Raw genomic sequence first — 26,048 nt, 5'->3', positions numbered from 1 at the left:
GCCCAACCCTTCACAAGTGTCTCAGGTGTGCATCTGGCTGTGCAAGGATGGTGTACTTGTTCTGGGCCTGAACCTCTACAGGTGAGCTCTAGAATACTGAGGGCCTTTATTGGATACAGCTTTCTGGTCTCCAGTCAAATATGGTGCTAACAGCGTAGTTGCATTTTACTCCAGTGGCAGTGGGCAATGTATTCAAGAGCCGATGGAGACCAGCTGAGCCCAGTGCTGGAGCAGTAGGTAACACTGAGCAAAGCCTTTATGCCCTCCTTGCTCCAGATCAATGTGCTTGATTTTCTTTCTGCTACAAAGTGGTGGATTTTTTTTTTTTTTTTAATAGTAAAAAAACCCAACACCCTGTAATTCTTTATTTTCCTTCCAAAATATGACTATATCTCATCCAACATATTACTCAAGTGTAATTGATACTGTATTTTCTATGAGTCTGTTACATCTTCTTTCCTGACAACTGCAGTATTTCAACAACAGAAGGCTTTTCAGAAACAGGACAATTTTCAGAGAAATGAATTTGAAAAGCTTTTTAAAAATAACTTCTTATACCATAGTAATACCATAAAAAAAAAAATCTCTTCACTATGTGTGTTTAGGTTACACCTGTTTTCCAACACTAATATGTAACAGCATCTTAGAATAATCATTGTTTGAACATTCATATGGGTATTTACAGTGCCTTTTATTTCCTAGGTCACCAAAAATGTTGAGGAAAAAAAACCAAACCCCAAACCTTGTGCCATGGATGCAGACATACCTTGGGTTGCCTGACTCTGTTGGGAGACTTAGAATGGAAGGGCAAGCTGTGCTGCTCTCTCGGGTTAGCTCTGAATTTAAGACTGAGCAGAAAGGCTCTCCAGAACTTTAATGAAAAAGAAACACTGATTAGTAAGTTGCAAAAGTAATGGATTCAGTAATGAATTAGAAGGACAAGTCAAAATTAATTCTTTTCTGGTAAGAAAAAAAGAAAAAAAGTGACACTAAATCTTCACTGTACTTGGGTAGTCAGTGTGTTAAAAGCACCGCTAATGGTGCAGCGTCCTTCCCTGGACACTGGATTACCACTGACACGACCATCACCCCTCATCACACTGGCAGCTCTGCTAGGAGAAGCATTTCCCACACAAGCCTTCCCTGAGAGGTGCACTGCTCAGTCCCAGCTTGTTAAGAGCAATGTGGGGACCAGCCCCAGCTTGTTGAGTTAACGCCGGGACTCTTTCATGAGGAGGGAGTGCAGGACCCTCCTCAGCAGTTTCTGAGAGGAGGAGCAGAGCTGCAGATCTGACCTCCTCAGCATTTGGCTGTGTCACAGTGTCCTGCCTCATTCTCCTAGGCTTGATCTAACTCAGGCAGGAACCCTTCATTAACTTTAGAGTCAGGCCTGACTGGAGATGATGAGTATTTACATATAAATACTCATGTAAATAAAGTCTTCAGTTAAGTCTCTATAAAATAATGTCTCAAAGCATAAACAACATTTTTACTAGTTTGTTGACTAAGTGATAACAAAATGACAGGGTGAAAGGTATGCTAATAATTTAAGCTACTATTTCTCATTTCTACTAAACTGTTAAACTACAGATAATCCTTAGAGTATTTTCAGTAAACTCTGTTGCAGTTTCTAGCTTAAAAAAAAAAAAAAAAGTACTCTGAAACAAGCTGTACAGAAAGAATCCATGTAATTCAAGAGGAAGCACAGAAATTTTGGAAGTGATCAAGGCATAAACAAAAACATGAAATGGAAATAAGCATCCAAACCAGTAAAATATATTTAAGCAGTATCACAAATACACAAAAAAATATATTTACAGCTCTAAAATCAGTATGTCCAGTAAAAATCCTCCCACAAAAAGGTATTTATAAACAAGAAATTTAACCCAGTTACACTGTCTACTGCTGGCAAGAGAGGTGCTTAACAGGCAGCATAGCATTAATTATGCCTTTGCAAAATAAAGGGAAAACTTAATAAAGGTGAAGAAATTGTTTCTGGAAAAATCTTGAACTGAAGGCTGGACAACAACCACAAGGCATACAAAGCAAAAGGAACTGCAAATACGCAACTCTGGTAGTGCAAAAATGAAGAAGAAGAATGGCTTTTTTCCCCAATACTTGTTGAGAGAGAAAGACTACTGTGAATTTGCAATTCAAATTCCTTTCAAAGACTTAAATTTGTAGGACTTGGTGCATTTTCAAGTTTCAGCAAGGCTGATACTATACAGGAGGTAAATGAGGCAAAGTTAAGATAAAATTACTTCCATGATATAAATTTACAACAACCTTTATAACAAAATGTCTGAATATACAGTACAGAGACAAACCTCTCTCTCTCAAAAACAAACAAACAAAAAGAGTTCAGATTTTCTCCATCCAGACAATTTGTAAGCATGTTACTGCTAAAGAAAAACTATTTGTACATAATTGATAGCATATGTAACGTTCTTTGGAATTACATTTAAATTTCTCTTTCAGGTGTTGCCCCTGTACTTCATACAGGGAAGAGTGGAGGGATAACTCCTCACTGGGATTAGGAGCTCCTGGTGTGTTGTCCCTCAGACACGCACCTGGGGCCAGGCAGAGACTCTGGAGCTGCATGAGCGCCAGGAGCCAGAGAACTCCACCTCCACCTGGGAATGTGGGTCACGGTAGGACGCCCTGGTATCAGATGGTGTAGAAGCAGGGAATTAATACTGTTCAGTTCCTGAGGCTCATCATCCCACACCCTGCGTTTACTGTGTTTTGAAACACACAAGACAGTCTTTTTGTCCAAAAAGGCCTCACAGTTTTGAATGGCTGTAAACATTTATTTCAGTTTAAATCAGCATTTTAACCATGGCTTTGCTGTTCAAAAAAATAATAAAATTAAAAGTAGGAATACTTTAACTCATGTTAAAACTATTTCAAATTCAGAAAACTAGAGTTCTGTAACTGAGAAAGCTGAAACAAATCTGCAAGCACGTGATTAGTTTTGCAAATAATCTTTTTGCTGTGTTTTTAGCTGACTCTTTATCTAACTTTCAGCAACCTGCTAAAGATCACCTAGTGCCTCCTAGCGAGAATCTAACAGATTGATAAGTAAGCTGGAAACCATTTAATAAACAGAAGCAAAAGATCAGCACCAAGTGTTGTGTTCTGCCCACAGCTAGGCTCATCACTGCACTGCAGAAGGGATACTCCATTTTAGTTTGCTCACAGTCCCAGGGCAGGAGAGGAGTCCCACACTTTTCCTGTTCCTCTTGATGTACAAAAAGAAAGATACAGATGATGTCCACAAAAATGTAACAGTAAGATTTACCCATTATAATTAACAGGAAGTGTTATGGTTGATATTCAAAGCTTTTCCAAAACAAACTTCTTGACTTTCAAATGTTCCCAGGGTGACTACCAGGTATTACAGTGTTGCTTTATGGGGACTTTGTTAAAACTTTCTAGTGCTCCAGATGGAACAGTTTATGATGCAATCAGATGAACTTTTACTGAAAGCAGTCAAAATAATGGTGATTCTACAAACCAAATGATGGCCTTCATACAGTCCTTTTTCTCTATACTTAAGTGTTGTTGACCAGAAATGGCTGAAAATTACTTCTGCAGAGGAGGCAGTGCTGCTTTTCTGCAAGTTGATGGATGCTCGTTCAGCCTGACTCCAAGTACCCAATTCAAGTACTAGAACAAGGAGCTTATGTACCCAGCCCAGGCTCTAGAGGACGACTTAGAACAGAAGTGCTCTAAGGTTAATAAACAGACGTAAGGGATTTGTCTGCTTGACTTTTGGCATATGAAAGCAAAACCAAAACAAATCTAATAGTCACATAATTAGGAAAATTAATCCTAAAACAGAGATCCAATGAGTCTTCCTCTGGAAATAGCTGTTTCTCTTTGTTAATGAGCAGTGGAACACTTCAGGTCACTATCATGGATTGAGATGTCTAGCTTTCAGACACCTGAACTTAAATGAGATGACTCCTACCTCACGCTTCCATGTTAGGAACTTAAGTTGGATACCTGAAGTTAGACGGTGTGATTATCCTCTGTCCTTACTGAGAATAGTCACCTCTCGAATCCGTGACAGAGCTGCAATGACAGCATTCACTTAGAGAAGACCCAATGGAACTGAGTCTCGGTAGGATATCTCACCTCTCATTTCTTTAACCCCTTTGCACTTTATGGAAGGGGATGGAGAAAGGCACAGTGGGTTGGGGGGGTGCTGTCTTGCTCAACAAAGTTGTGTAATACACAACAATAAGGGAACTTAGTGGCTGTTACTTGTAAATCCTACAAAATCCCTATTTTGAAGTTGGTGGGTACAAATTACTCTGGCTATAACAGATCTTATAATTTAATCACACATTTAATTTTCAGGTGTTACTAATGGGTATCAGTGTTAGCAGATTCTCTAACTTAGCTGGCTAAAAAATTCAAACAGGATTAGAAAAACCCTTGATGGCAAAGACTTAAAGAGCTCCTAAAATATTTTCATATATTTAAATAAAAAATTAATGTTATATTTTAGACAAATAATCAGCTAATGCCTAACACTTTTATTAAAACACTGATGGACACATAAAAAGCTATTCTCTAGGTCTACTGGATTGCACACATGTATGCAAAAAACCCGCCACAATTTCACTGTTCCAGCTGCTTAGTTGTTTCACTCCTTGTTTTCTGCACTTGAGAAAATGAGAGGAGAAAGCTATGCAGCTTCTCTGACTACAGAGGAAAGGCTGGGGCAGGATTTCTAGAGTCCCATCCAGTGCTGTACGTCGAAGGATTAAGATCAGGACCTTGTGGCTGGGAGAACAGAGTTGAGGAATACTGAGGATTCACTCCTGTCCTAAAGGAATCATCTGTTCTTTCTGACAAACTTTGCTTGTGGTTTTAACAGATAATGAACTCATCAGTCCAATCAGCATTTTACACAATCAAGGTCTTAGGCACAGCAAAGACTTCAGATAAACATGGAAGCAAGGCAACACTTGTATTTCTATTTTCTATCTATGGATTATTTTCTTCGTTAAATTCCTTGGATTTTGTTTTTTTTTTTCTTCAGGGTAGCTTTTCAAAATACAAACTAGTAAAAGGCTGGAAAAGACAGAACTACCCTAACAGGTGAGAGAACACAGGTGAGGCAAAAACTCTCAGTGCACTTCTTACTCCACATATGAATTAACCACTGGGAATATTAAAAAAAAAAAAAAAAAATCACCAGCAAGATATTTTGAAAGTAACACTGAAAGTTTTTAAAACTGCACTCCAGAAAACATAGTCCAAGCAGCATCACAACATTAGAGGGCTGTCTGATTTCCTTGTTTTCTGTGGCAAATTTCCACTGATGGCAGCAAAGAGCTGAGGCAGGGGCTGAAGATGTAAAAGCAAATAAAACTAGAGATTTCTGGTAGGTACTCACCTTACAATGGCTATTCATCCTTCTATTGTTTTTAGCTCAGTGCTGTTTTATAATACCCTTGACCCCACCATGTAATTTCAAGGACATATATATTGATTTGAATATTAGCTTGGTTCTTTTCTGGTATTTGAACCTTACAGTGGATGTAAATGACAAATAAGCATGCTGTAACATTCACAGGAGCTGTGGTCCATCAAACTGGTGACTATGAACAAAGGCTGCTTTAAGTAACGCATATGAACATGCAAACTGTCTCCAAAATGCATGGTCACATTAAATAAGTCTCCAACGTGTACATACAGATCAGTAACAAAACTCAAATATCATAGTCCCACCCTCTTCTGTTTAAGATTTCAGTTTCTCACTGTTGCATATACTGTAGCTGCTCAAAGAGCTGAATAAAGTGAGCGTAGCAGATTTTTTTGAGAGAAAAACAGTCATATAAAAAGTTTTAAGTATGGTAAAGTGAAAAAGTTCCCAGAGCTCTCACTTCATTTCCTCTTTGGTTCCTAATTATGATTTGACAAGTTTGAAACCCTGTCCTGTGTCCAGCACCGTGGGAAGAAACCAGCTCATTTTCAATCTTTTCAAGCACCTAAAGCAAGCTTTACAGACCCAGAACAGATTGAGACCACAAAACCAGTTTGCCAAATGTACTAATGGATAGGTGATCCGTGGGAAGTACATCATCCAGTGTTTGGCAACATCACTTCCCGTTGGCAAATGCAAAGTGTAGTCACTCCAGTGTTTTGACACACCATACAATGCTTTCACTGTACGTCCCTTTTCGGACCAGCTGATGTTGCTGTTGGCGTTACAGTTGTACTCAACCCATTGCCTGGTGAAGTCACCAAGTTGTGGAGGGTCTGCTTCCTCGATGTCTACAACTCTGGCCATTTCTGCTCCTTGCACTGCAACATACTGGTCATTTACTTTTCTTACTTCTTTAACCCAAGGCTGAGAGTTCTCACAGTCTAAAACGATGATGAGTCGAGAACAAAAAGTGCCATTCTTTTCTCTCCACCACTCCAGAAGTGTGTCAAGTCGTAAAGCATCACCTCCTGCCAAAAGGGAAAAATATTTAAGATTAGCAGGAAGAAACAGAAACCTCTGTGGAATTTTGACTGCGGTTTCCAAGAATCCCTTATTTTAACAACCTGGACAGAGATAACAGAAGTTTTCAGCTGACCCTCCCTGCCTGCAGATGTTGCATATCTCCAGAGAGACATTAATAGATTCGACCCAACTTGCTGTGGCAGACAAGGCTGCCAACTCACCCTTTTTTTTTTTTTTTTTTAAAAAAAAAAAAGCATTCCCTCACAGGGTGAAAGAAATCACAGCCTCCTGAAGAAATCTAGAAATAGTTAAACAAGGGAAGAAAAACCTGAAACAGAGTTTATTTTGTATTAAGTTCTTAAAAATATTAAAGGAAAAAAGGAACTCTTTTAAATATGTTTTTAGTAACATTAAAAAGGTCTCCTCTTTTAAGGAAAAGAGAGGACTTTTGAACACAGCACATGCCAACAGTTTTGAAGCGCAACAAGAAAGCCAACTACAAGCACAACCATTGCTTTGGCTTGAAAAATTCATGTGACCAGAAATTGAGAGATTCACTCTATGGACACAGTTGTCTTCAGGGTGGGGGGGTGCTGTGGGTGTGCCCTGTCTTCAGGGCTTCAAGAAATTTAAAATTGATATGGATTGACAACTCATTGAAACAAAAATTTAATACGAATTTTCCCACAATATTTATTTCCTATCAGTTCAGAAAACACAACTAGAGTGTCTAACTTCTAATGTTCCATCTCGGCTCTTGCTCCAACAATGCTTTAAAAGAACAGACTGTAATTAAACAAAGTTACCTACAGTGGGGAGTCCTTCTGCTTAAGCATAATGGATATTGTAGGACCTATGCAGCTTTGAAAAGCAGACAACTTATTCAAGGGCCTGAGGAAAACATCTTCCAAACAAGCCAATGAATCTCCATTGGCTCCACAGTGACTATTAATTTGAAGGACTGGTGTGTCTAAATGTTGACAGGTTGGAGCTATGATACAGACTGACAACAAAAACACTCTAACTTGAAAATGTCAGCTTTAAAAAAAAAAAAAAAAAAAAAAAAGACATTTTGATGTAAAGTAGAAAAATGTGATTTAAAATAACTGCATTTTAATTCCATAGTGATTTTCAGTGTGGAATAGAAGTACATTCAGCAGTGTTTAAGACCTTGTTAACTGCACAGGTGAATCTGTAACAGAATTGCTGCGTATTTCAGCACTCACATTTCTATCTGTAGGGGGTAACAAAAAAGTGCTTCAAATTAACAGCTGAGAGTTAAAGCTTTGAGCTTGCTATTGCAGTTAAAGTAAAAGCAAAATTACAGGGCTACAACTTTATCAAAAAAAAAAGCAAACCTGGAAAATTTAGCACCAAAGAAAAATCTTAATATACAAACCTACAGTAATGACTTGTCTTGTTAGATGTACTTATTTACAGCAGACTTGTACAGAAGCAGTTTCCCTTTTCTAGGTAAGGCATGTCAATTAGCAGTAAAAATTTCTTTATCTGTTCACATTTTAAAGGCTTACAAATAAACTTTATTTAGTGTAACTATGCAAGAGTGCAGGTGATTTCAAAACAGTACTGGATGGAACTGCCCGAAGAAAATCATCTCACCCTTTGTACACACACACGAACACGTGCTCAGCTTCTAACCCTATTGACCTCAAACACATGGACTTATCAGCCAGCATGAGATTCAGGCACCGAGCTGTGTAAGAAATTCCTGCGTCTGGCCACATCTGGCTCTCTGGAAGGTTCTGCAGGCAGTTAAGCCACCAGTTTCAGCAACACAGACAAAGCTTCATTAGCTCAGCTCCTGCCTCTACCTTTCCTCAGAGAACATGACCTCCCAGGTCGTTTGCCTGCTCGTACTCTATGCGTGACTAGTTAACAGTCTTTTCTATAAACCACTGTGTTACATCTCAGCTTCCAACAAGAGAGAAACATCATTGCTGAACTAATAAATCCAATAAGCCTCCTTTTAAAGATGTCATTACAAAGCAAAGCCTACGCTGCTGCTTCTGTGCTGTATCACTGCATAAGCTGGCAGTGAGACATTACTTTTTCTATTAGATCCAGATGTTGTAGTTCATTGTTGCCATCTCTCTTCATCCTCTGCAGAAGTCAGAGCATGGTACACACTACAGGAGCTGATGACCAAATGTTCCATCTGTCATGAAACATCACTATCCAATACATGCAGTACAATTACACAATCAAACAGCCTTGATCTTTTCAGTTTATGCTTCATGTTACATTCAGGGCCAGTGCTATCTGGAAGGAGTATCAGGTTCCACTTCATGATTTATCTAAAATTAATGACAAAAAAGGATGCAAGCTGTCTGTTTCTCTCCTTTATGTGACTATACATATCTCCAAGTAGATGAAGTTGTGATGGGTAGAGAACCGAAAAGCAATTTTATGACAAAGTAAGTTAAACACTTTTGTAAAATTTACACACTTCATCTTTTAGCACAGAAACTTTCTTTTTATTTTAACAGTTACCTTGGCCCTTATCATAAAAGTGAAGACAGAGTTTACTTTAGGCTAAGGCTACCTGAATGGGTATACAGAGACCTGAGCTTCTCTGTCACACTCCAGGCTGGCCAGATGTAAGCCAGGACTGGGCTGCAGGCTGTCCAACTCCTGCACTTAGCTCTATGTACGCTAGCAAGCTAACTGTGCCTGTGCTGCCCACTGCAGCGTGGGTGGAAGGCAGAGGTTCACTGCCCGTGCTCCACTCGGCAACTGCACAGGGCGGCAGCCGCCCTTACGGATAAGATCATGCTGTTCTTGGAGAAGTCATTCAGCCACTCTGGTGTACACTGCGTTACGTCACTTGTGCTAAGCTCTGAGTATTGCTGTGGCTTTTAAAAATGATACAGAGGAAGCCTTTGAGAAAAAATACACGTTGCTCTTCCTCAGGTCTAACGATTAAGGTGTAGAGCTGCACCAAAACAGGTATGTGGCCTCCAGATGAAAACTGACCTGCGCCTGAACACCTCAGCATGACCACACAGCAAAGCTCAAATCTGTTTACACTGTCCAAGAGCAGATGCCCCTGGAGAGAGGCTGCTGACAGTGAGGAGCTTGCAGGCAGAGCACTATCCGTAACAGTGAATTCTGTCCTAGGAAGCAAAAACCTTGCAAATTTTCAACATATTTACTACAAGATTCACTTTTTGCACACAGCAACCTCAGAAGCCCTGTTCCATACAGCAGGAGAGCAAGGCCAAACCTACCAATGATTTGAAAACTTCAGCAGGTTTACCAACAGTTTTTATACTGTTGAGATAGAACTGCCCATTATAAAGAGATCAAAAACAGACCAGGAAAGGGGAAAATGGTGAAGTCTGTGCCCAGCGTATGACTAGGCATTAAACTGCCCCTTTATATAGGGGTTTGTAGTCTTGAGCCTACACTGTGCCCACAATGGCTCCCACACTCTAGGATGTCACCAAACCATAGCTGTTTTCGTGATACAAGGTTTGCTATAGGTTTGGAAACCTGCTTTTCTAGTGTGGATTGCATACCTGCCTCCTATTTCTTTTACTAATTCTATCTTTTACAAAAAACAGAGCACATACAGTGACACAGAATACTGTCTAATTCACTCAGAAGTAGGTGTGCTGGCTCTGCTATGTCCTGGGAATGAGAAGAGATTTATGCTTATTTGTTACAGGGAACAAATATTCCTCAAAATACAAGGGAAATCTGTCTTTAGAGCAGAAAGGGGTCATTTCCACTTTTTGGGGGAAAAAAGCAATCTTTAGAGTTGCCTTGTTGAATTGTAAGGGAAGTAAGAAATCATGCTTAAAATTGTAATTGTACACTTGGGGTCAACAATATTTTGAGAACAACCAAAAGAACAGTTAGCTGCAAAAGGATTTTTATTAAAGTGACTAAATGCTAAAAATGACACAGAAGTTCATACAGTAATGTACCTGACTGTCATACAGAGAAAGGTATGTTGCTGTATGTGTCACAAAGAGCTGCTTCTTTGAGTCAAGTTAACTACATAGAAAAAGGGCTTCTGCATTTCTCCATTCTCTCCACTAGCAGAGGCAGTCAGCCTGCTTGTTTACATGATTCCTTGTAGCCCCTTGTAGCCCCTCTTAACAGCCATGTTGTGTGTATTACCCTTTCCTTTCTTCCTTCCCTGCTGGGAGCTTGTATGAACCTGTTATCCAAAGACTGGTGGTTCTTTGCCATTGTGGACTATGAGATAATAAATGTGACCAAAACATCAAAGTTTTGCAATACAGTATGATTTTTTAAAGAAAGAATTAATTGATTTGTAAAATTCACCAATACCAAAACTATTAATAAAAAAATTCCTAAAATAGTTACCTGCCAGTGCCCATTCACCAGTGCCATGTGAGTGACCACTGTAATATAAAATGTAGGTATCATGTCTGGGTCCATCTGCCGTCCGAAGTTCAAGAAAAGACTTGATCTTGGAATGAAGGGTATCAAAGGTCAGTCCGCTCGTAGAGTAATCGCAACCATATGTCTCTATCATGTGATAGGCAAAGAATCTTTGGATGGCATTAAGCATGCCAGTAGACCTCAGATTTAACTCTTGTACGTGCTCAGGCGGAAGAAGAGTTGGTTGGCCATCCGGACTAAAGGAAAGAAAAACATCTATGATTATAATTATTTAATGCTTAGTGGACTTTTGGCAATTGGAGATTTTTTTCCCTGTGCATATTTTCTCTGCTATGAAGTAGTACTGTTCTAAATCCAAATTTACTTAAAATGTACAGTTTATAAACAATTCAAATTACTGTATTTAAGTGGGGACCACTATCTACCTCTCCCTTCTGTCACACTTTTCACTTTAAAGCATAGTCCTTACTCAACCCCATGCTATTCCTGAAAGGGCAGAGGGGGGCAGACACATGCTTTTCAATTCTGCGTAGCTATTCATTAATCATGACAATAAGAGATCTGGTCTTGCAAAACATCCCATTATGGGAGCGCTCTTCAGGATGTATTTTCAGAAAAAGAAGTGCATTCATCACTCTTCAGCCACTGTAATGATGGTAACGATAAGGAACATGACTGACGGCTGCACCAAACTGGCCTGACTTACGCTCAGTTACAGACAGGGAGAGGTTCTGTGGGCAAAAATATGGAGACGGTCTTACTCTACTAATACAAAATATATCTTCTTTTTTTCTATATATAAATATATGCATGTATGTCTGTATTCTTCAAGTATTTTGTTTGCAAGTCAGTGTGTAAAGCTACCTGGTTTCTTTATTGGTCTAGCTAATTAAACTTGCACCTCTCCCTCATCTGCCTAGTGCTTTCGTGAAGGCTAGTGTTCCACTACTACAGTTACATTGACTACATCATCATGACTGTTTGTTCAGCAAGAGAAGACTGGGCCCATCATTGAAACAGTCAAGCTTTGTTAATAAGGAAGTTTAGTTCTGTCAGGCCCTAAACAGTTGCTCGAGAGTATCTCATCCACTCTGAAATTAGAGGGAACTGCCAGAGCCAGAATAATACAATACAATGAGAGAATTAAATTGTTGCCATGGAAACAAAAATAATTTCTATTGTAATGTAAATTTTGAAAAATTATTTTTTTAATCCCTAACAATAATTGACTACATGGATCCTCTTAAAAGAGTGCACAGCTGAAGACTCAGAAGCTCAGAAAATTTGTTTTTACAGTATTTTACACTATTTAAGATACAGTGATCTAAGATTAGCATGCTACCTTCTGTTCCTTTCCCATTAATTTTTTTCCCAATACACTGAATCCATGTGATAGCTTAATCCATGTGATAACCAAAACACAGCTATTCTAACTACTAAGAAGAAAATTAACTATCCTAGCAAAACCAGGACAATCCATTACACGTACAGCAAGCTGGGCAGTTTTCATAAATTGGGACGTTGTATTTTTAAGCTTCTCATTTCAACTAACTCCTTGGTTTCTCTTATAACTCAAATGGATAACTCATATAGTTCTTGTTTATTGCTTATAAAAAAGAAGCGTACACACAATTTTAATTATACAGCTTAAGTAGTATTTCCTGGTTATTAAATCTCCTCATATAAAATATCTGCAATCAGTCAAATGCTCCAATCCTCCTTTGCAAGAGATACAAACAGTGGCATGTGCCTATGCATGACTGCTCCATAAAGCATTCACTGGCTTTCTAAAAGCAAATTAAATAGATGTAAAAAAAGGTGGAGCTAGAGTTACTCACTCTTTTTGGAAGGTGAGGAAAGGAAAAATACAAAATCTGCCTACTATTTAAATTTATATTTAATTATTGAAAAACACAAGAAACAGCACTGCATTGCCTCTATGAGCTGACAGTACACTGACACTACTGCGATGCTGAAACACATGGTAACTGTACCTGCAAAAGTTGGTGGGAATCACAACAGCATACCCAACACACGTTCCTCCCAGGCAGTTTCCAAGCTCATGGAAAAGCCCATGAGCCATAGACTCCAGAGGTAAAACGATAAGAAATGCACTCATGAAGATCCCATTGGTTGGCTAAAAAGAAAACAGAGAGATTTAGGTACTGCACGAAAAATCCTTCCTATCTGTTGGTTATGGTTTTATGAATAATTCCCCGTGTTTGATCAAACATAACTGGGTCCTGAAACATTCAAGTTATTATACATAATGTATACTTATTTTTCCACATATTACATGGTGAAGTACTCTAAAGACAAATGAAAGGCTTGGGAGAAGGTGGCTGGTAAGCAGGGATCACTCCTCTGAAAGGAATGCATTTGAAAACACTGACTGCACAGGACTTAAGTTTAAAGGCCCTGATCATAGCTTAGCTTTATCCATTTAAGCAGGAAGATCAAATGCCACAGAAATATTTATGTGCATAAAGTAAGAGTATCTGTAAATATCTGCAGGCCTTAATCAGTAAAGTACAACACAGAGTATTATGTACCTAGCATCAGATGACAGCATACTAAAATACTGCATCATTAAAAATATAGATTTAATTATAGATTTAATTAATATATATAATAATTATAGATTCCTGCTTTTTAATGCCAAGAGTTTTTAAAATAGTCTGTGGAATACTATGTATCACACAAAGATGACTCGTGAAAATATTTATTACATAAATATCAGATGAGAAGGAACATCCACTACAGGACTTTCTAGCATTCACACAGCTAATACCCCACATTGAGCTTTCCTGTTGTATCGGGTCTGGCTGAGACACACCTGTTTGGTAAGTAAAAAGCAGTTTTGGGAAATATTATACTCACTGATACATAGAGGATTTCTGTAAAAAAACCCAAGAAGTTTCAAAAGTTAACTCTCAACCACTAGTACTAATAAAATAAAAATGGACTTCTGAAATGCCAGCTGTCAGTGAGAGGCAAGAACAGATATGGATTAATTTTAATTATTTTAATATGATGTGAAAGGGTTTAATGAGGCATTAAATGCTTTAGGAAAGGTAGAAACACTATTATATAATTAACCAAGAACTTTAATATCCATGGTGCAGTTACTAAATATTAATGTTTGTTATGTAGCAAAGGAAATAAATTTGTAGCTATGGATTTCTGTCTTGAGAAGAGTCCTGTGGCCTCTGACCACATCTATGTTTTATTCATTCTCTATCGATAAATCTATAATATTAAATGTTTGTTTGTTTGTTTTTTAAATCTGGATATTGCCTTATTGCTTAACACTCAGTGATTTGATGTGGACTGGTAGTTCAGCTTAACACACAAAGCTATTAATAATTTGAATTATACTAAAAAAAATGACACAAACTCAGTTCTTGTTGGCACATGGCACAAGTTCTATGATATTCAGTTTTTAAACACATAAATACTACATTACTTAGCCTGAAAGAACAGCTTTACACACCTAATGTGCTTCCTCCCCTAAGGAAGAACAGTGTTTGCTACCTGTACTGGTTTTAAAAAGTGCCCCATTATACAATGGATGGAAGGATCTTCACCTTCTTGAAATGGTGCCAGCAACACTTCTAACAACAAATAAACACCAGAAGCTGAAATTAACTGATACTAACTGATATTCACCGAGAGCACTATTCTCAAATAACTGTTAACTGATGGCATTATCCTTGAATTCCGACATCTGAAACCACTATAAAACTACATTCAGCTCCTACTTTGCTTTAGACAGTTAGTGAGAAATGAAAAGTTCATTTATTTAGCTTCTAGCTCTGAAGGACATGAGGACATGACATTGAGTAGCCATCGAATCACGTTACAGAACAAGCACAGAGAGCTTCCCTTTGCCCACAGCCCTGCACACCTTATCACAACAGTGCAATTAATATGCTCGCTGACTTGGTAACGTTTGAGCTACAAAACTGGTTCAGATGTAACAAGTCCATCAACAGGTGATAATGCTAGTGTTACTACTGCATCTGTCTTCATGTGGTATAATGTAATTTGATGTTTTGGTGCTAATAATTTGAATCTACAAGGAACAATGAGTGCCTATGAAGTGCATATACATTACAGGAGATTCACAATCACTTTTATGGACACCACTTTCTTAGCCACCTCAGGAGATACTTTGCATCCTTCCAGATACAATCCATTCCCTGTCCCAGTCTTGCCTATGCTCAGAGGGTCAGGATCAACAAGAGAGCAGACAGAACATATTTAGGACAAGTGCAGAGAAGCATTCACACAATGATTCTTGAGTATTGTGTCAGAGAATAAGGATTTTCAGAATAACTTCCCTCAAATCCATACAATTACCTGAAATCACCAGAAGACAGGAAAACTTACAATACTGTAACAGTTGCAGTGCAACCTCAATTTGTTTTGTTGTCAATAAGGAGTAAAAAATCCCGTAACTAAGACAATACAATTTTTGTTTCAAATATATCAGCAGAAAAGTGTTCATTTTTGTTGCTCAGTTTCCCAAATGCACTCTGAAAATGAAAAGGACTCAAAGCAGCAGCAACAAAAACTTACAAAGATTAGGTCAGTTTTCGTTCTATAGAAACCTTGTAAAATATAAGACCTGGATGAAACAGTGAAGCTCTCTAGCTACATTACTTTCAAGATTTAGAGACTTACTCTTGCAACGGTAGATATCAGAAGGATAATTTGCTTTAAGATACAAAAAAAAAGAAGACTTGGATCCTGCAGAAACTGAAGGTCTTGTCTGGAAAAGCTACCTAGTAATGACAGTTAGAGCCTTTTGTAAACCTTGGTTAAGACTGAATGCATGGACCAGGAAGTACTAAAACACATTTTTATGACAAATTCAGCTTTTCCATCATATATAAATATGACTTTTCTTGGATCCTGATAGAGCAAACATGCTTTTACAGCATTAGTGTTTTGATCACACTGAATATATCACAAAATAAAAAAACCCACATTTGCCCATAAAAACTACAATCGTAATATCCTAAAGAATGCTGTATTATTACTTTATATGAATTTCATTGTAGAAGTTTTCTTATATCGTGTTGTTCTAAAGACTCCCTGCATTTCCCCAGTCCCCTAAACACATGCAAGTTATTAAGCCCACAGTGTTCTGCAATAACACAACTTGAAATTATCACAAAGATTAATAGTTTTCACCAAACTTCTGACTGAGTCTGACTTCTAAAAAAATACTTACATTTAATTGTTGAAAGTACTCCTACTAATATGAAGATACCGGCAAGAAAATTCACAAGGACTTGTCAGATAAGGATCTACATAGAAACTGTAAGGACCATCTCAGTGATCCACCTTGCTCTGTATCCTGCTTTGAGTTTGTACCAAATATTAAACAGGAATGGGAAATATGCTCTATAGTGTTATGAATCAACTCAGCTGATGTTTCTACTGCGTCTTCATTTAGTGGCCAGCTTATGCTATGGAGTAGGAAAGTATTGTTAGTATGGATATTTTACATTTATAGACATCTATCTACTGTAAGGATGCTGGTACTTGCTGTCAGCACTTTTTCAACAGCTTTGATTTAGAACAATTATATCACTAACAAATATAAAAATGATTAATTATGTTTAGGGCAGCTCTATAATAAGACAATAAAAAATTTTAATTCAGTGCAGCAAAAAAACGACTGGTGGCATTTTAAAATACCTAAATTGTAAGAATCTGAAATACCAAAAAAAGAATATCTAATTAAGTTAGTAATTACTGTAAATCTGAAGATAGGTTTAAGATAACAGCTAAGATGCCAGGTGGAGACTGTCAGTGCTTTACTAAATCCAATACAGTCGATGACTAGTCCTTAATGGAGCAGATGGCCATGGATGCACAGGCACAGTCAGAAAGGGATTTTTTGTTCTTTCATCTGTTCAACCCATTTTCATTCTGTTTTCGCCTGCACTGGCAATCTAAGGCTGCAGTACATCCCTGTACCCTTAAGTGCCCATTGATTCCAGATAGACTGCTCAAAAAGCAAACAGAAGACAGAGACCTCACTGAAAACATGAGAAGCCATTCTGTCTTTGTGTTTGGGTTTTTTGCCTCTGTCTGTCTTCCTCTAAATTAATGTTTAGGAAATATACAGTGTGTTCTCATTTCAAATACTGTAGAAAAGGTAAAAAAATATACTTCTTGCCTCTGACGACTAAAATGACAGACGAAACATGGGTGAGATTCATTAGTACTATCTTTCAACGTAAGCTTTTAAAGCAATGCTTATTGTTAAGTGTAACTGTTAAAACACCAGAAGAATTTAGAGGTATTTTACAGCCAGGATATGTGTTTTTATATTCATGGATAGGAAAACTCCAGTCCCAAGGAGTAACCATGGTTGGAAGTCGAACAATTCTGGAAGTGTTTTAACAACGGAGCTTTACTGACAAAAATAACAAGGATGAAGAGGAAAAAAAAAGGGAGAAACATTATTTTAAATTGGAAGCCAGTTACAAAGACCTATAGAGGAGCCCTTCTGATTAAAATAGAAATTAATTCCTAAACAGATATCAACTAAGATGATTACAGAATCACTGAATGGTGGAGGCTGGACGGGGCCTCTGGAGGTCTTCTGGTCCAGCCCCCTGCTCAAGCAGGGGCACCTAGAGCAGGCTGCCTGGGATTACAGGTAACAGACCAACAACTAAGGAACAAAGATGTCTTTGCGTATTTATAAGCAAAAATTCTGCCCTGTTTTCCAAGCTGAATAATATTTACCTATTTTTATATAACCATATACACTCACACGCATGTAAGTAAATATAAAACAAGAAGTTCTGCTTAGTTACTCTGCAGTGATTCTGCAAAAATAAAGAAGTATACGCTCCATGACGGAGCAGGCTCAGGAGAAAAAGGATAATGTGATAACTAATCTACAAATATCTGATGGATAGCTTATTCCAAATGAAAACAAGATACATATATTACAGGTAAAAAGAAGCTTAAAGAACAAATTTGTGAAGTTACATTGTAGATCAACTAGCAGAGAAAACTGCCTTATAACAAATTATTGAATGAAAGAATAGTCTCTAGAGAACAATAAATAATCCATTCCTTCTGATTATTAAAACAGCCCTGGGAAAATCTAGAAAACAGTTTGCAGAAACAGTTGTCACGTTCCCTGGCAGATAGGTTTAATGTGTTATGTTTCTCATCCTTGACTCCTGTTCTAACCATGGCAAAGCCTGTGCTTTAGTCAGTGTGTCAAAACCAGAAATGGTTGTCAACTTAAAAACATACTAAATGGATTTCTGATTTTTTTAAATATAAAAATATGAATTCTGCAATTAATGAGATTTTCATAGCAAGCTTAATACACAAATCAAATTATTTAGACTAACAATTAATACTTTCTTTCTCTTGTCACCAGAGATCCCCTTCATGACCTGGGGCCTCTGGAAGCAGTGGTGTTAGCAGCAAGGTGTGCTGCCATGGTGGATGTGAGCAGGCAGCCTGACGTAGCCCTTAGGACAGGCCTGGAGAGGCAGGGAGTCATGGAGGGCTGAGCACCTACTGCGGAGAGGAGGGCAGAGGTGGGCAGCAAAAATAAACAGGATGGCGGGTGAGTTTCAGAAGAAATGATGAGCAGTGGGCAAGAGGGATTTAGGATCCAGCTTAAGAAATGATGAAACAGTAGGAAAGAGGGAATAAAGGTGAGTTGGGTCTGCGTGGTGGGGTTTGGTAGCAGGGGGTCAGGGGTGGCTCCTGTGAGAACCTGACAGAAGCTTCCCCGGCCCCATGTCAGACCTGCCTCTGGCCACGGCGGAGCCAATGAGCGACAGTGGAAGTGCCTCTGTGATAACACACAGGGAAACAGTTGCTAGACTCAACAGCCTGCAGTGGAGAGAGGAGTGGGATGTGAGACAACACATCCCACTACAGACACCCAGGTCAGTAAGGAAGGAGGGGAGGAGGTGCTCTGCACTGGAGCAGAGATTCCCCTGCAGCCTGTGGTGAGACAGCAGGCTGTCCCCCTGCAGCCCATGGAGGTCCACGGTGGAGCAGAGATCCACCTGCAGCCCATGGAAGACCCCATGCTGGAGCAGGAGGCTGCACCTGAAAAAGGCCATGACTCTGTGGGAAGCCCACCCTGGAGCAGTCTGTTCCTCCAGGACTGTACCCTGTGGAAGGGACCCACTCTGGAGCTGTTCATGAACAACTGTAGCATATGGGAAGAACTCACACTGGAGAAGTTTGTGGAGGATTGTCTCCCATGGGAGGACCCCATGCTGGAGTGGGGAAGAGTGTGAGAAGTCCTCCCTCTAAGGAGAAAGGAGCAGCAGAAATTGGGAGCAGAGCTGAGCCCTGGAAGAAGGGAGTGGTGGGGAGAAGGTGTTTTAAGATTTAGTTTTATTTCTCATTATCCTACTCTTGATTTGATTGGCAATAAACAAAATTGATTTTTTCCCCCAAGTCAAGTCTGTTTTGCCCATGGTAGTAATTGGTGAATGATCTCTCTCTGCCTTTGTTCCAACCCACGAGCCTTTCATTACGTTTTCTCCTCCCCATCCCACCAGGGCAGCGAGGAGCGAGCGAGCGGCTGCACAGTGCTTAGTTGCTGGCTGGGCCTAAATCATGACAAAAGGTGTTACAAAAGAAACTGAACAGACAAGTCTGTAAAGAAACAGCAAGACATAGATATGCAAGTCAAATCAGCAGGGAGAGAAAAAACTGTGAGTGAGGAAAAGACAGGGGGGAACTAAAGATGACCAGACAGAAAAGGAAAAAAAAAAAAAGCAGGAGTGGCACAGCTATTTGAGAAAATACAGAGAGGCCAGAGGATGCAGCAGGGCCTCTGGGGGAAAAAAAAAACAAAAAAATTAAACTGGACAAGCAAAGCCTGAGAACTGGATTAAAAATACAAATCAGGAAGAAAAACAGGGGAAAATGAAGGAGAAAGACTGGATATGATTTGCATTCAAAAAAGTTATTTAATCTCTGATGTTAACAGAAGTACATGCAAGTACATATAGATGGTACTTAGAAAAATTTTTAGCATTCAGAAAATAATCTTGGTTTTAGAGAAGTTAAAAAAAGTAATCATGGCACTGTACACTGAGCTTTCAGGAAACACCAGGCTATCACCCCACAATAAAGACTACAAAATGACTACACTAACTCTCCTCAAAACAAGAAAATACTCATACATACTTTTCTTCCATGAATAATTTGAGTTCAATAGTACTGTCCATTTAAGTTCAAGTACTCAAGTGTATCATGAATACTATTATTTTACTAAACCGTAAAACTCACTAAAAACAAGAATAATATACTGAAAGTACTTCATTCCATTACTTTAACTGTCTATGACATTGTTAATTTTTCTCTTGGTAATATTAAATACAGGTCTTCCAGGGATAATTCTCTTTGGACAGTAATTCAGAAAAAATGTACTGCTACCTTGGCAAAGAGCACTTAAAAAAATATGATTTTAAATTTCTGAGAAAAAGATTCCTCCAAACCTTTCCAAGATCTTCACTTGCAAATTCAAAGACCTTCATCTGCAAATTTTTTCATCATTTTATTGGCTTCTGAAAAAAGTAATGCCCGAGCCATTTGCATGACTTCTGCTGGATCTTGTCCTACCCAAGAACCTAATAATGAACAGGCATGTGAGTAATTGCTGAAACGAGTAAGTTGGAGTTAAAAGAGTCTGTTGATCTGACTGAAATTACTCACACAAATGCAAAGGCAGGTGCAGAACACTTCCTGCAAATTTTGCAAGGAAAATTTGAATGTATTCCTACTGACAAGTCAAGGTGTCTTTCCATTCCAGCTAAAGCAGGGATTACTCTCAGAAGCAGACCATGGCCCAGCTGAAAACATGCCCCACTGAAAAGTTGTTACTGCATTTTTGAATGCAACCAGCTTTAACAAATTACTTTTATACTTCTCATGCTTCTTGAGCTCATCCTCCAGTTTCAGACAGACCTGATGATACTGCTCTTTACATTTAAAGCTTGATCTGTTGGAGAGAGATTCTGCTTTCAGAAGCCACAGTTCTTCCCAAGCACATACTGAAGCACCAGGAACAGAGACTTTCAACCCTTGGCTTATTATAAGGGATGAGCTACCTGTAAATAAAGGTCCTTGGCTAACAGGACTTCCAGCCTCAACAATTCTGCATGAATCACAGAACTACTCTGTGTGCAACAGTGAGTTGATGAACCTCACTTTAAATGCCCTTCCACAAAAGGAGATACGATATTTTTTCTGTCAATTTTAGTCAAATAGGATGCCTCTAGCCACCAATTAGTAGACAACTGTCTCTTTAGGTCTTGACCTTTCACAGACTTGAGATTTATAGGATGCACAGATATTACAGTTATTAAAAATGTTAAAAGGGCATATATAATGTGCCTGCAACAAAGTTTTCCACGAAACAGAACTCCTCCTTTCCACTATCCTGTTTCTGGCTGTAAACTAACACACACACTGAGCTAGACTTTTTATATGCTAGGGCTAATTATTCATAGGTGACCATAAGAAAGTACTTTACCAAGGCTCAGGTTTTTAGCCAGTTCTGTTCATTATATAGGACGTCAAATGTCCAACTGTGAAGCAATTTCAAGCCACCTCTCTTATCAAATACTGTATCATTAAACACACTTTAAGTGTATCTTCAGAGTGAGGAAAGGTATACATAAAAAATGCTTCACCTTCCAAGTGATAACAGACTTCAAATATAATTAGCACTTACTAAAGTGACTACATAAATCCCAAACTGAAGCTGCAAAGACTGAAAACTGTTAATCTTACCTACAGAAAAAAAAAATAAAATTAAACACTTTTATAAAGAGTAAACACATTTTCAGGAACTGGTGACTGCAGAATACTTAGTATTCCTAACAATGAGAGGAAAAAATATGTTGAAAATTTAAGTTAAAAAACCCCCATAAGAATGTAAGAGTGGCTGTATTAGGCTGCACCAAAGGTCCATCTAGAAGGATGTCTTGTCTCCAAGGAGGCCCAATGGATGCCTAGGAAAGGCTGTAAGGACAGACCAAGCACATACGTTTCCCGAGTACGCCAACCACTAGTAGCTCAAGGACTTCCTGAGCCAGATGTGGTTTCCATACAGTATGTAAGCCTCAGTGAATTCGTTTCCATGAACTTGTCCAGCTTCCTCCTGAGCCTCTGCAACCACTCAGCAGACACAGCATGCCATGACACACAGCCCCAGAAGTAACTCAGTCCTGTTTGAGGAGCTGTTCCCACTTGTCTGGCTCCAACCTGCTTCTTGCCAACATGATTCCCCTCAATTTGTGCACTGCACTGTCTCTTACTGTTTACCTTCTCCCACATCACAAATAATACTTTACACATTCATCATATTTTCACTTAGTTTTCTCTTTTCCAGGCTGAAGCCTCCTTGTTTATTCATTCCCTCCAGGTAAACTGTTTCATGTCTGTAATTAATTTTGTCACCTTTCTCTGAACCTTCTTATCTATAGGATGACAAGTAAGAATTGCATAGTGATTCAAAATATGGAAGCTATGGACTTACACAGTGGCATAATGATACCTCCAGTTCTCTCCTAATAATTCCCAATATTTAATTTTATTTTTTGACCATTAATAAACATTAAGCTGATGTTTTCATGGAAAAGCATCTAACATAGGTAGCTCTAAGATCTCTTTCTATTACCATCTGTCACCAGATGTCACCATCTGTAGCAAAGTTTTCTTAAAAACAAAACAAAACCAAACAAAACCCTCAAATCCCAACCCACTAAATATTTAGCAATAACTAGTATTTCCTAAAGAGAAAAGGCAGACAGTGTTCTTTAACAGTCTGATTTGTCTCTTTAACTGTTACAATACGTATAAATCACCATAAGGAAAGTACATATTCACCGGAGAAGCTTGTTTGCTGCATTACTGTTGAGCTTGTGAGACCTCCTGAAACAGCAGACTCAAAAATCCAGCAAAGGATTCTAAAGTAGAGTTTGGAGGCCTTGAATTTCCCCTACAAAGAAGAAAAAATACTAGTTTCCTAAAACCTCTAGAAAAAAACAAATGCCCTGCAAAAGGGTAAAGTGTGTGCTTATGCATCATTGCTTTCTTACTTCTAATTATTTTTAAACCTGACACTGTCCAGAAAAATAAAGAAAAGGCCAGATTTTCTTGCAATCACTATAATAAATGATACATCCATTTATTAAATTATGTTCTGGCCAGGTCTGAGAAAGTATTTAATTTTCTGACAACAGATGGAATAGGCACAGTGATCTGCAAGGCAAACATCACAACATCTTCTGAAGTAGAAATTATTTCAGTTGGAGACAACTGCATTCATAATCTTAAACTAATTTAATACTATAAATACATGATGGAAGAAATATAAATATAGTAAAAGAAATATCAATGTAATTATCTACTAAAATAAATTATAAGAAAAAAATATATTTCCTGACAAGCAGAAATATTTGGTCTGATGCCTTTCACTTTTGCTACTATAATGACCCCTTTTCCCACTGAATAGGCAAATACATAACCTATCAGACAGAGGTGATGAGCAACAGCTTCTTATTTACACGTAGGATGCTACAAACTTAAATTAGCCAATAACGAATACTACGATTTTAGACGCACTGCCAGTTTGCTTCTTGTGAACAGTCCTGCACAAGTCATTTCACAGCACAACAGCACCTCCTCAGAATTAGAGAGGCCTGAAAATTATCAGACATGTAACAGTTGCAGTTATTTTGGAGCAGAGGGCAGGGACAGAAAAAAATTGCAAAGAATTATCAATCAATGTGAAGAGGAAAAATTAACAAGATTAACCCTCCTTGCTGACGCACACAGTTGACAGTAACGACTCACTCCTCGTACAGGAAGTGCCTGTGTGCTTTCAGCAGATGCAAGGGGAGAGCGAGCCCTTCCCCTAAAGATTCTGTCCACCCCAGGTGGTTAACTCTCTGCAGACAGGCTCTGGGCACCACCAAAAGAAACTGCCTCTCTCCGGTGACTCTGTGGACAACTTACACATTTGACTGGTTCCAACTGCTTTGTCAGGTGTAACTAGGTGGAGCAACTTCATCCAAGTAATTTTAAAACTATGTAATTATTAATTAATGTGTCTCAGGATGTTAAAGTAGAAGGGCAAGGACAGAGAAATTAATGAACTGTCTGATAGAGATGGTAAAAAATTGCTTTTACTGAAAAACCATAATCTAGCATATAAAAAATAGATTTGCACTTTGATAAAAACACATAATTCTCAGAAGAAAAAGTATGGAAGTTAGAAATATGAGCATGCTGATATTCCATCTATTGCTTCTGTCTCCCACACCACTTTCCCATTTCTTTTGGTACGTTAGTACCTTCACTTTCTGTAAGTGAAAGGTGCTACTTTTACACTTTTTGGTTCCATTTCTTCCTTTTGTCCATTTTATGAATTCAAAAGCAAAATAATTCCATAAGTAGGTAAACTTAAAATATTTTGAACATTTCTTTTGCCCTGGAAGCATTGATTCTTCCCATTCTGCCCACATAAAAAAGCTGACACGCTGCATGTGCCTTAACAGGCCACAGTCAAGGCAGCACCAAGTGGTAAATTCAAAGAGCATGCTGGAGGAAAGAAGGGTTCCAGCTTTGAATTGCTGAGCCACAGCACACCACCAAGCATCACAGGAATTTTAAGGAGCCAGCAATTCTCAGGGGCATTCTCAAGAGGGAGATCAAAATAAAGACATCATTATTTACCTGCCAGGAAACGGCCCCCAAAACAGCAGTTGCGACAAGGCTGAAAAATACTAGCTGTTCTGAAATTAAACAGAAGTGACGCATTCCTTTAGATGCCATAACTCTGTCAAGGCTGTTGTTTTCTGCACGGTGGGTATAGTAAACCTTGTGACAGTCATTGAGCTTTGTGTGAAATCCCCACAGAGTTATAAAAAAAATGACATGACATATCATCCAGAAAATTCCAAAAATAGAAAAACCAGGTATCACAAAATACCAGAGATCCAAATAACGTAGTTTAAACGCTGCAAGAATGAAAAAAATTAGCTCAACAACCCCAACTGAGATGACAGAAAGCCTTCTGCAGATTTTACCACGGTACAAGTAAGGCTTCCATCGTTCAGTAACTGAAAGTCCACTGAAGTAAACGTCGAGGAGGGGATCTGAAATCAGGCAGCTGAAGAAACAAGCCAAGGCAAATGGGTTTGTGGAGATTTGCAGTGATGGAAAAAAGAGTAAGGATGCAATGGCTCCAAAAATTGTCAAATTTGGAATTGCCAAAAAAGACTTCATACGTAAGTCAATAATCAACATGGTCAAAGCCACGACCAACAGAATAATACTCATAGATTTTTCTACCAGCATACTTGTGCTGGAAATTGCAAATCCAACTAGCTCCAAAAATTCAACTGTTGTCAGCAGAGTCGGTCGATGATGTATACAACCACAAATCCTCTCAACCAAAGCACATAATATCCTTAAAACAATGGCAGAAAGGAGCAAATATTTAGTAGCCTCTTCTTTTGCATCCGTTTTGAAGGCAGAATTATTAAGAAAACAGAGAAGGCCAAGTGAAAAACCAAACCAAAGACTGGAGAGACTCAGACTTGCTGTTTCCATTGAAAAATAGTAGTACAGTATGCTGGCAATTCCAAGAACAAAGAGTCCCAGAATAAATATTACCAAAATCAGTGCATCTGCAGTTTTTTCCCATCTGACATAAAGGCCCATGCAAATGGCAACCAGTAAGTTGATTCTGGCAAGATAGCCAAGGTATCTGACCGATGAGTGCATGTTCACTTCTCTGTTTGCTTCTTCTAGCCTTGTCATTGCTGCATAGAGACAATGACTAACACAGTAACGCAGTGACCTACACATGTAAACTGCAGTTAGGGGATTTTACCCACTTGTCTGAAAAGTAAATACTTGGGTTTCATCCAACAAACACAAGCCAACAGCTGCCTTCTGTAATATCATTTCAGTAACAGTGGTCCAGAATCACCGAAGTCCTGGAAGAAGAATTAAAAGAACTGTTAGCAGCAAATAATTCCTTTTAATCATACACAGCATAAACATGACACATTCTTTCTCACCAAGGAGTTTAACATCTACATTAAAAAACACATAATAAAGATCAAGTGTGTTGTTAAAGGTCGTTCAAATTCAGGTC

General features: G+C 38.6%; 1 protein-coding gene across 1 annotated transcript; it reads right to left on the bottom strand.

The window, feature by feature from the left end:
- Positions 1-5,624: 5,624 nt before the first annotated feature.
- On the bottom strand, positions 5,625-25,815 carry TMEM168 (transmembrane protein 168). The gene is made up of 4 exons (XM_010174057.2): positions 24,620-25,815; positions 12,856-12,998; positions 10,823-11,097; positions 5,625-6,471 (listed from the first exon to the last, which is right to left on the bottom strand). The coding sequence occupies exons 1-4, from the start codon at positions 25,754-25,756 to the stop codon at positions 5,924-5,926; spliced, it is 2,103 nt and encodes a 700-aa protein (XP_010172359.1). The 5' UTR covers positions 25,757-25,815; the 3' UTR covers positions 5,625-5,923.
- Between the last annotated feature and the right edge of the window lie 233 nt (positions 25,816-26,048).

Source organism: Antrostomus carolinensis, unplaced genomic scaffold, assembly GCF_000700745.2.
Source record: "Antrostomus carolinensis isolate BGI_N321 unplaced genomic scaffold, ASM70074v2 scaffold22898, whole genome shotgun sequence".
Lineage (NCBI taxonomy): Eukaryota > Metazoa > Chordata > Aves > Caprimulgiformes > Caprimulgidae > Antrostomus > Antrostomus carolinensis.
Note: the sequence above shows the minus strand (reverse complement) of the source record. Positions and strands in the feature narration are given on the sequence as shown.

Coding starts and splice junctions, on each gene's coding strand:
- TMEM168 (XM_010174057.2), bottom strand. CDS start 25,756: ATGTGTAGGTCACTGCGTTACTGTGTTAGTCATTGTCTCTATGCAGCA. Junction 11,098..12,855: donor ATTCCCACCAACTTTTGCAG/GTACAGTTACCA, acceptor TCTTTCCTTTAG/TCCGGATGGCCAACCAACTC. Junction 6,472..10,822: donor TGGTGAATGGGCACTGGCAG/GTAACTATTTTA, acceptor CCCTTTTGGCAG/GAGGTGATGCTTTACGACTT.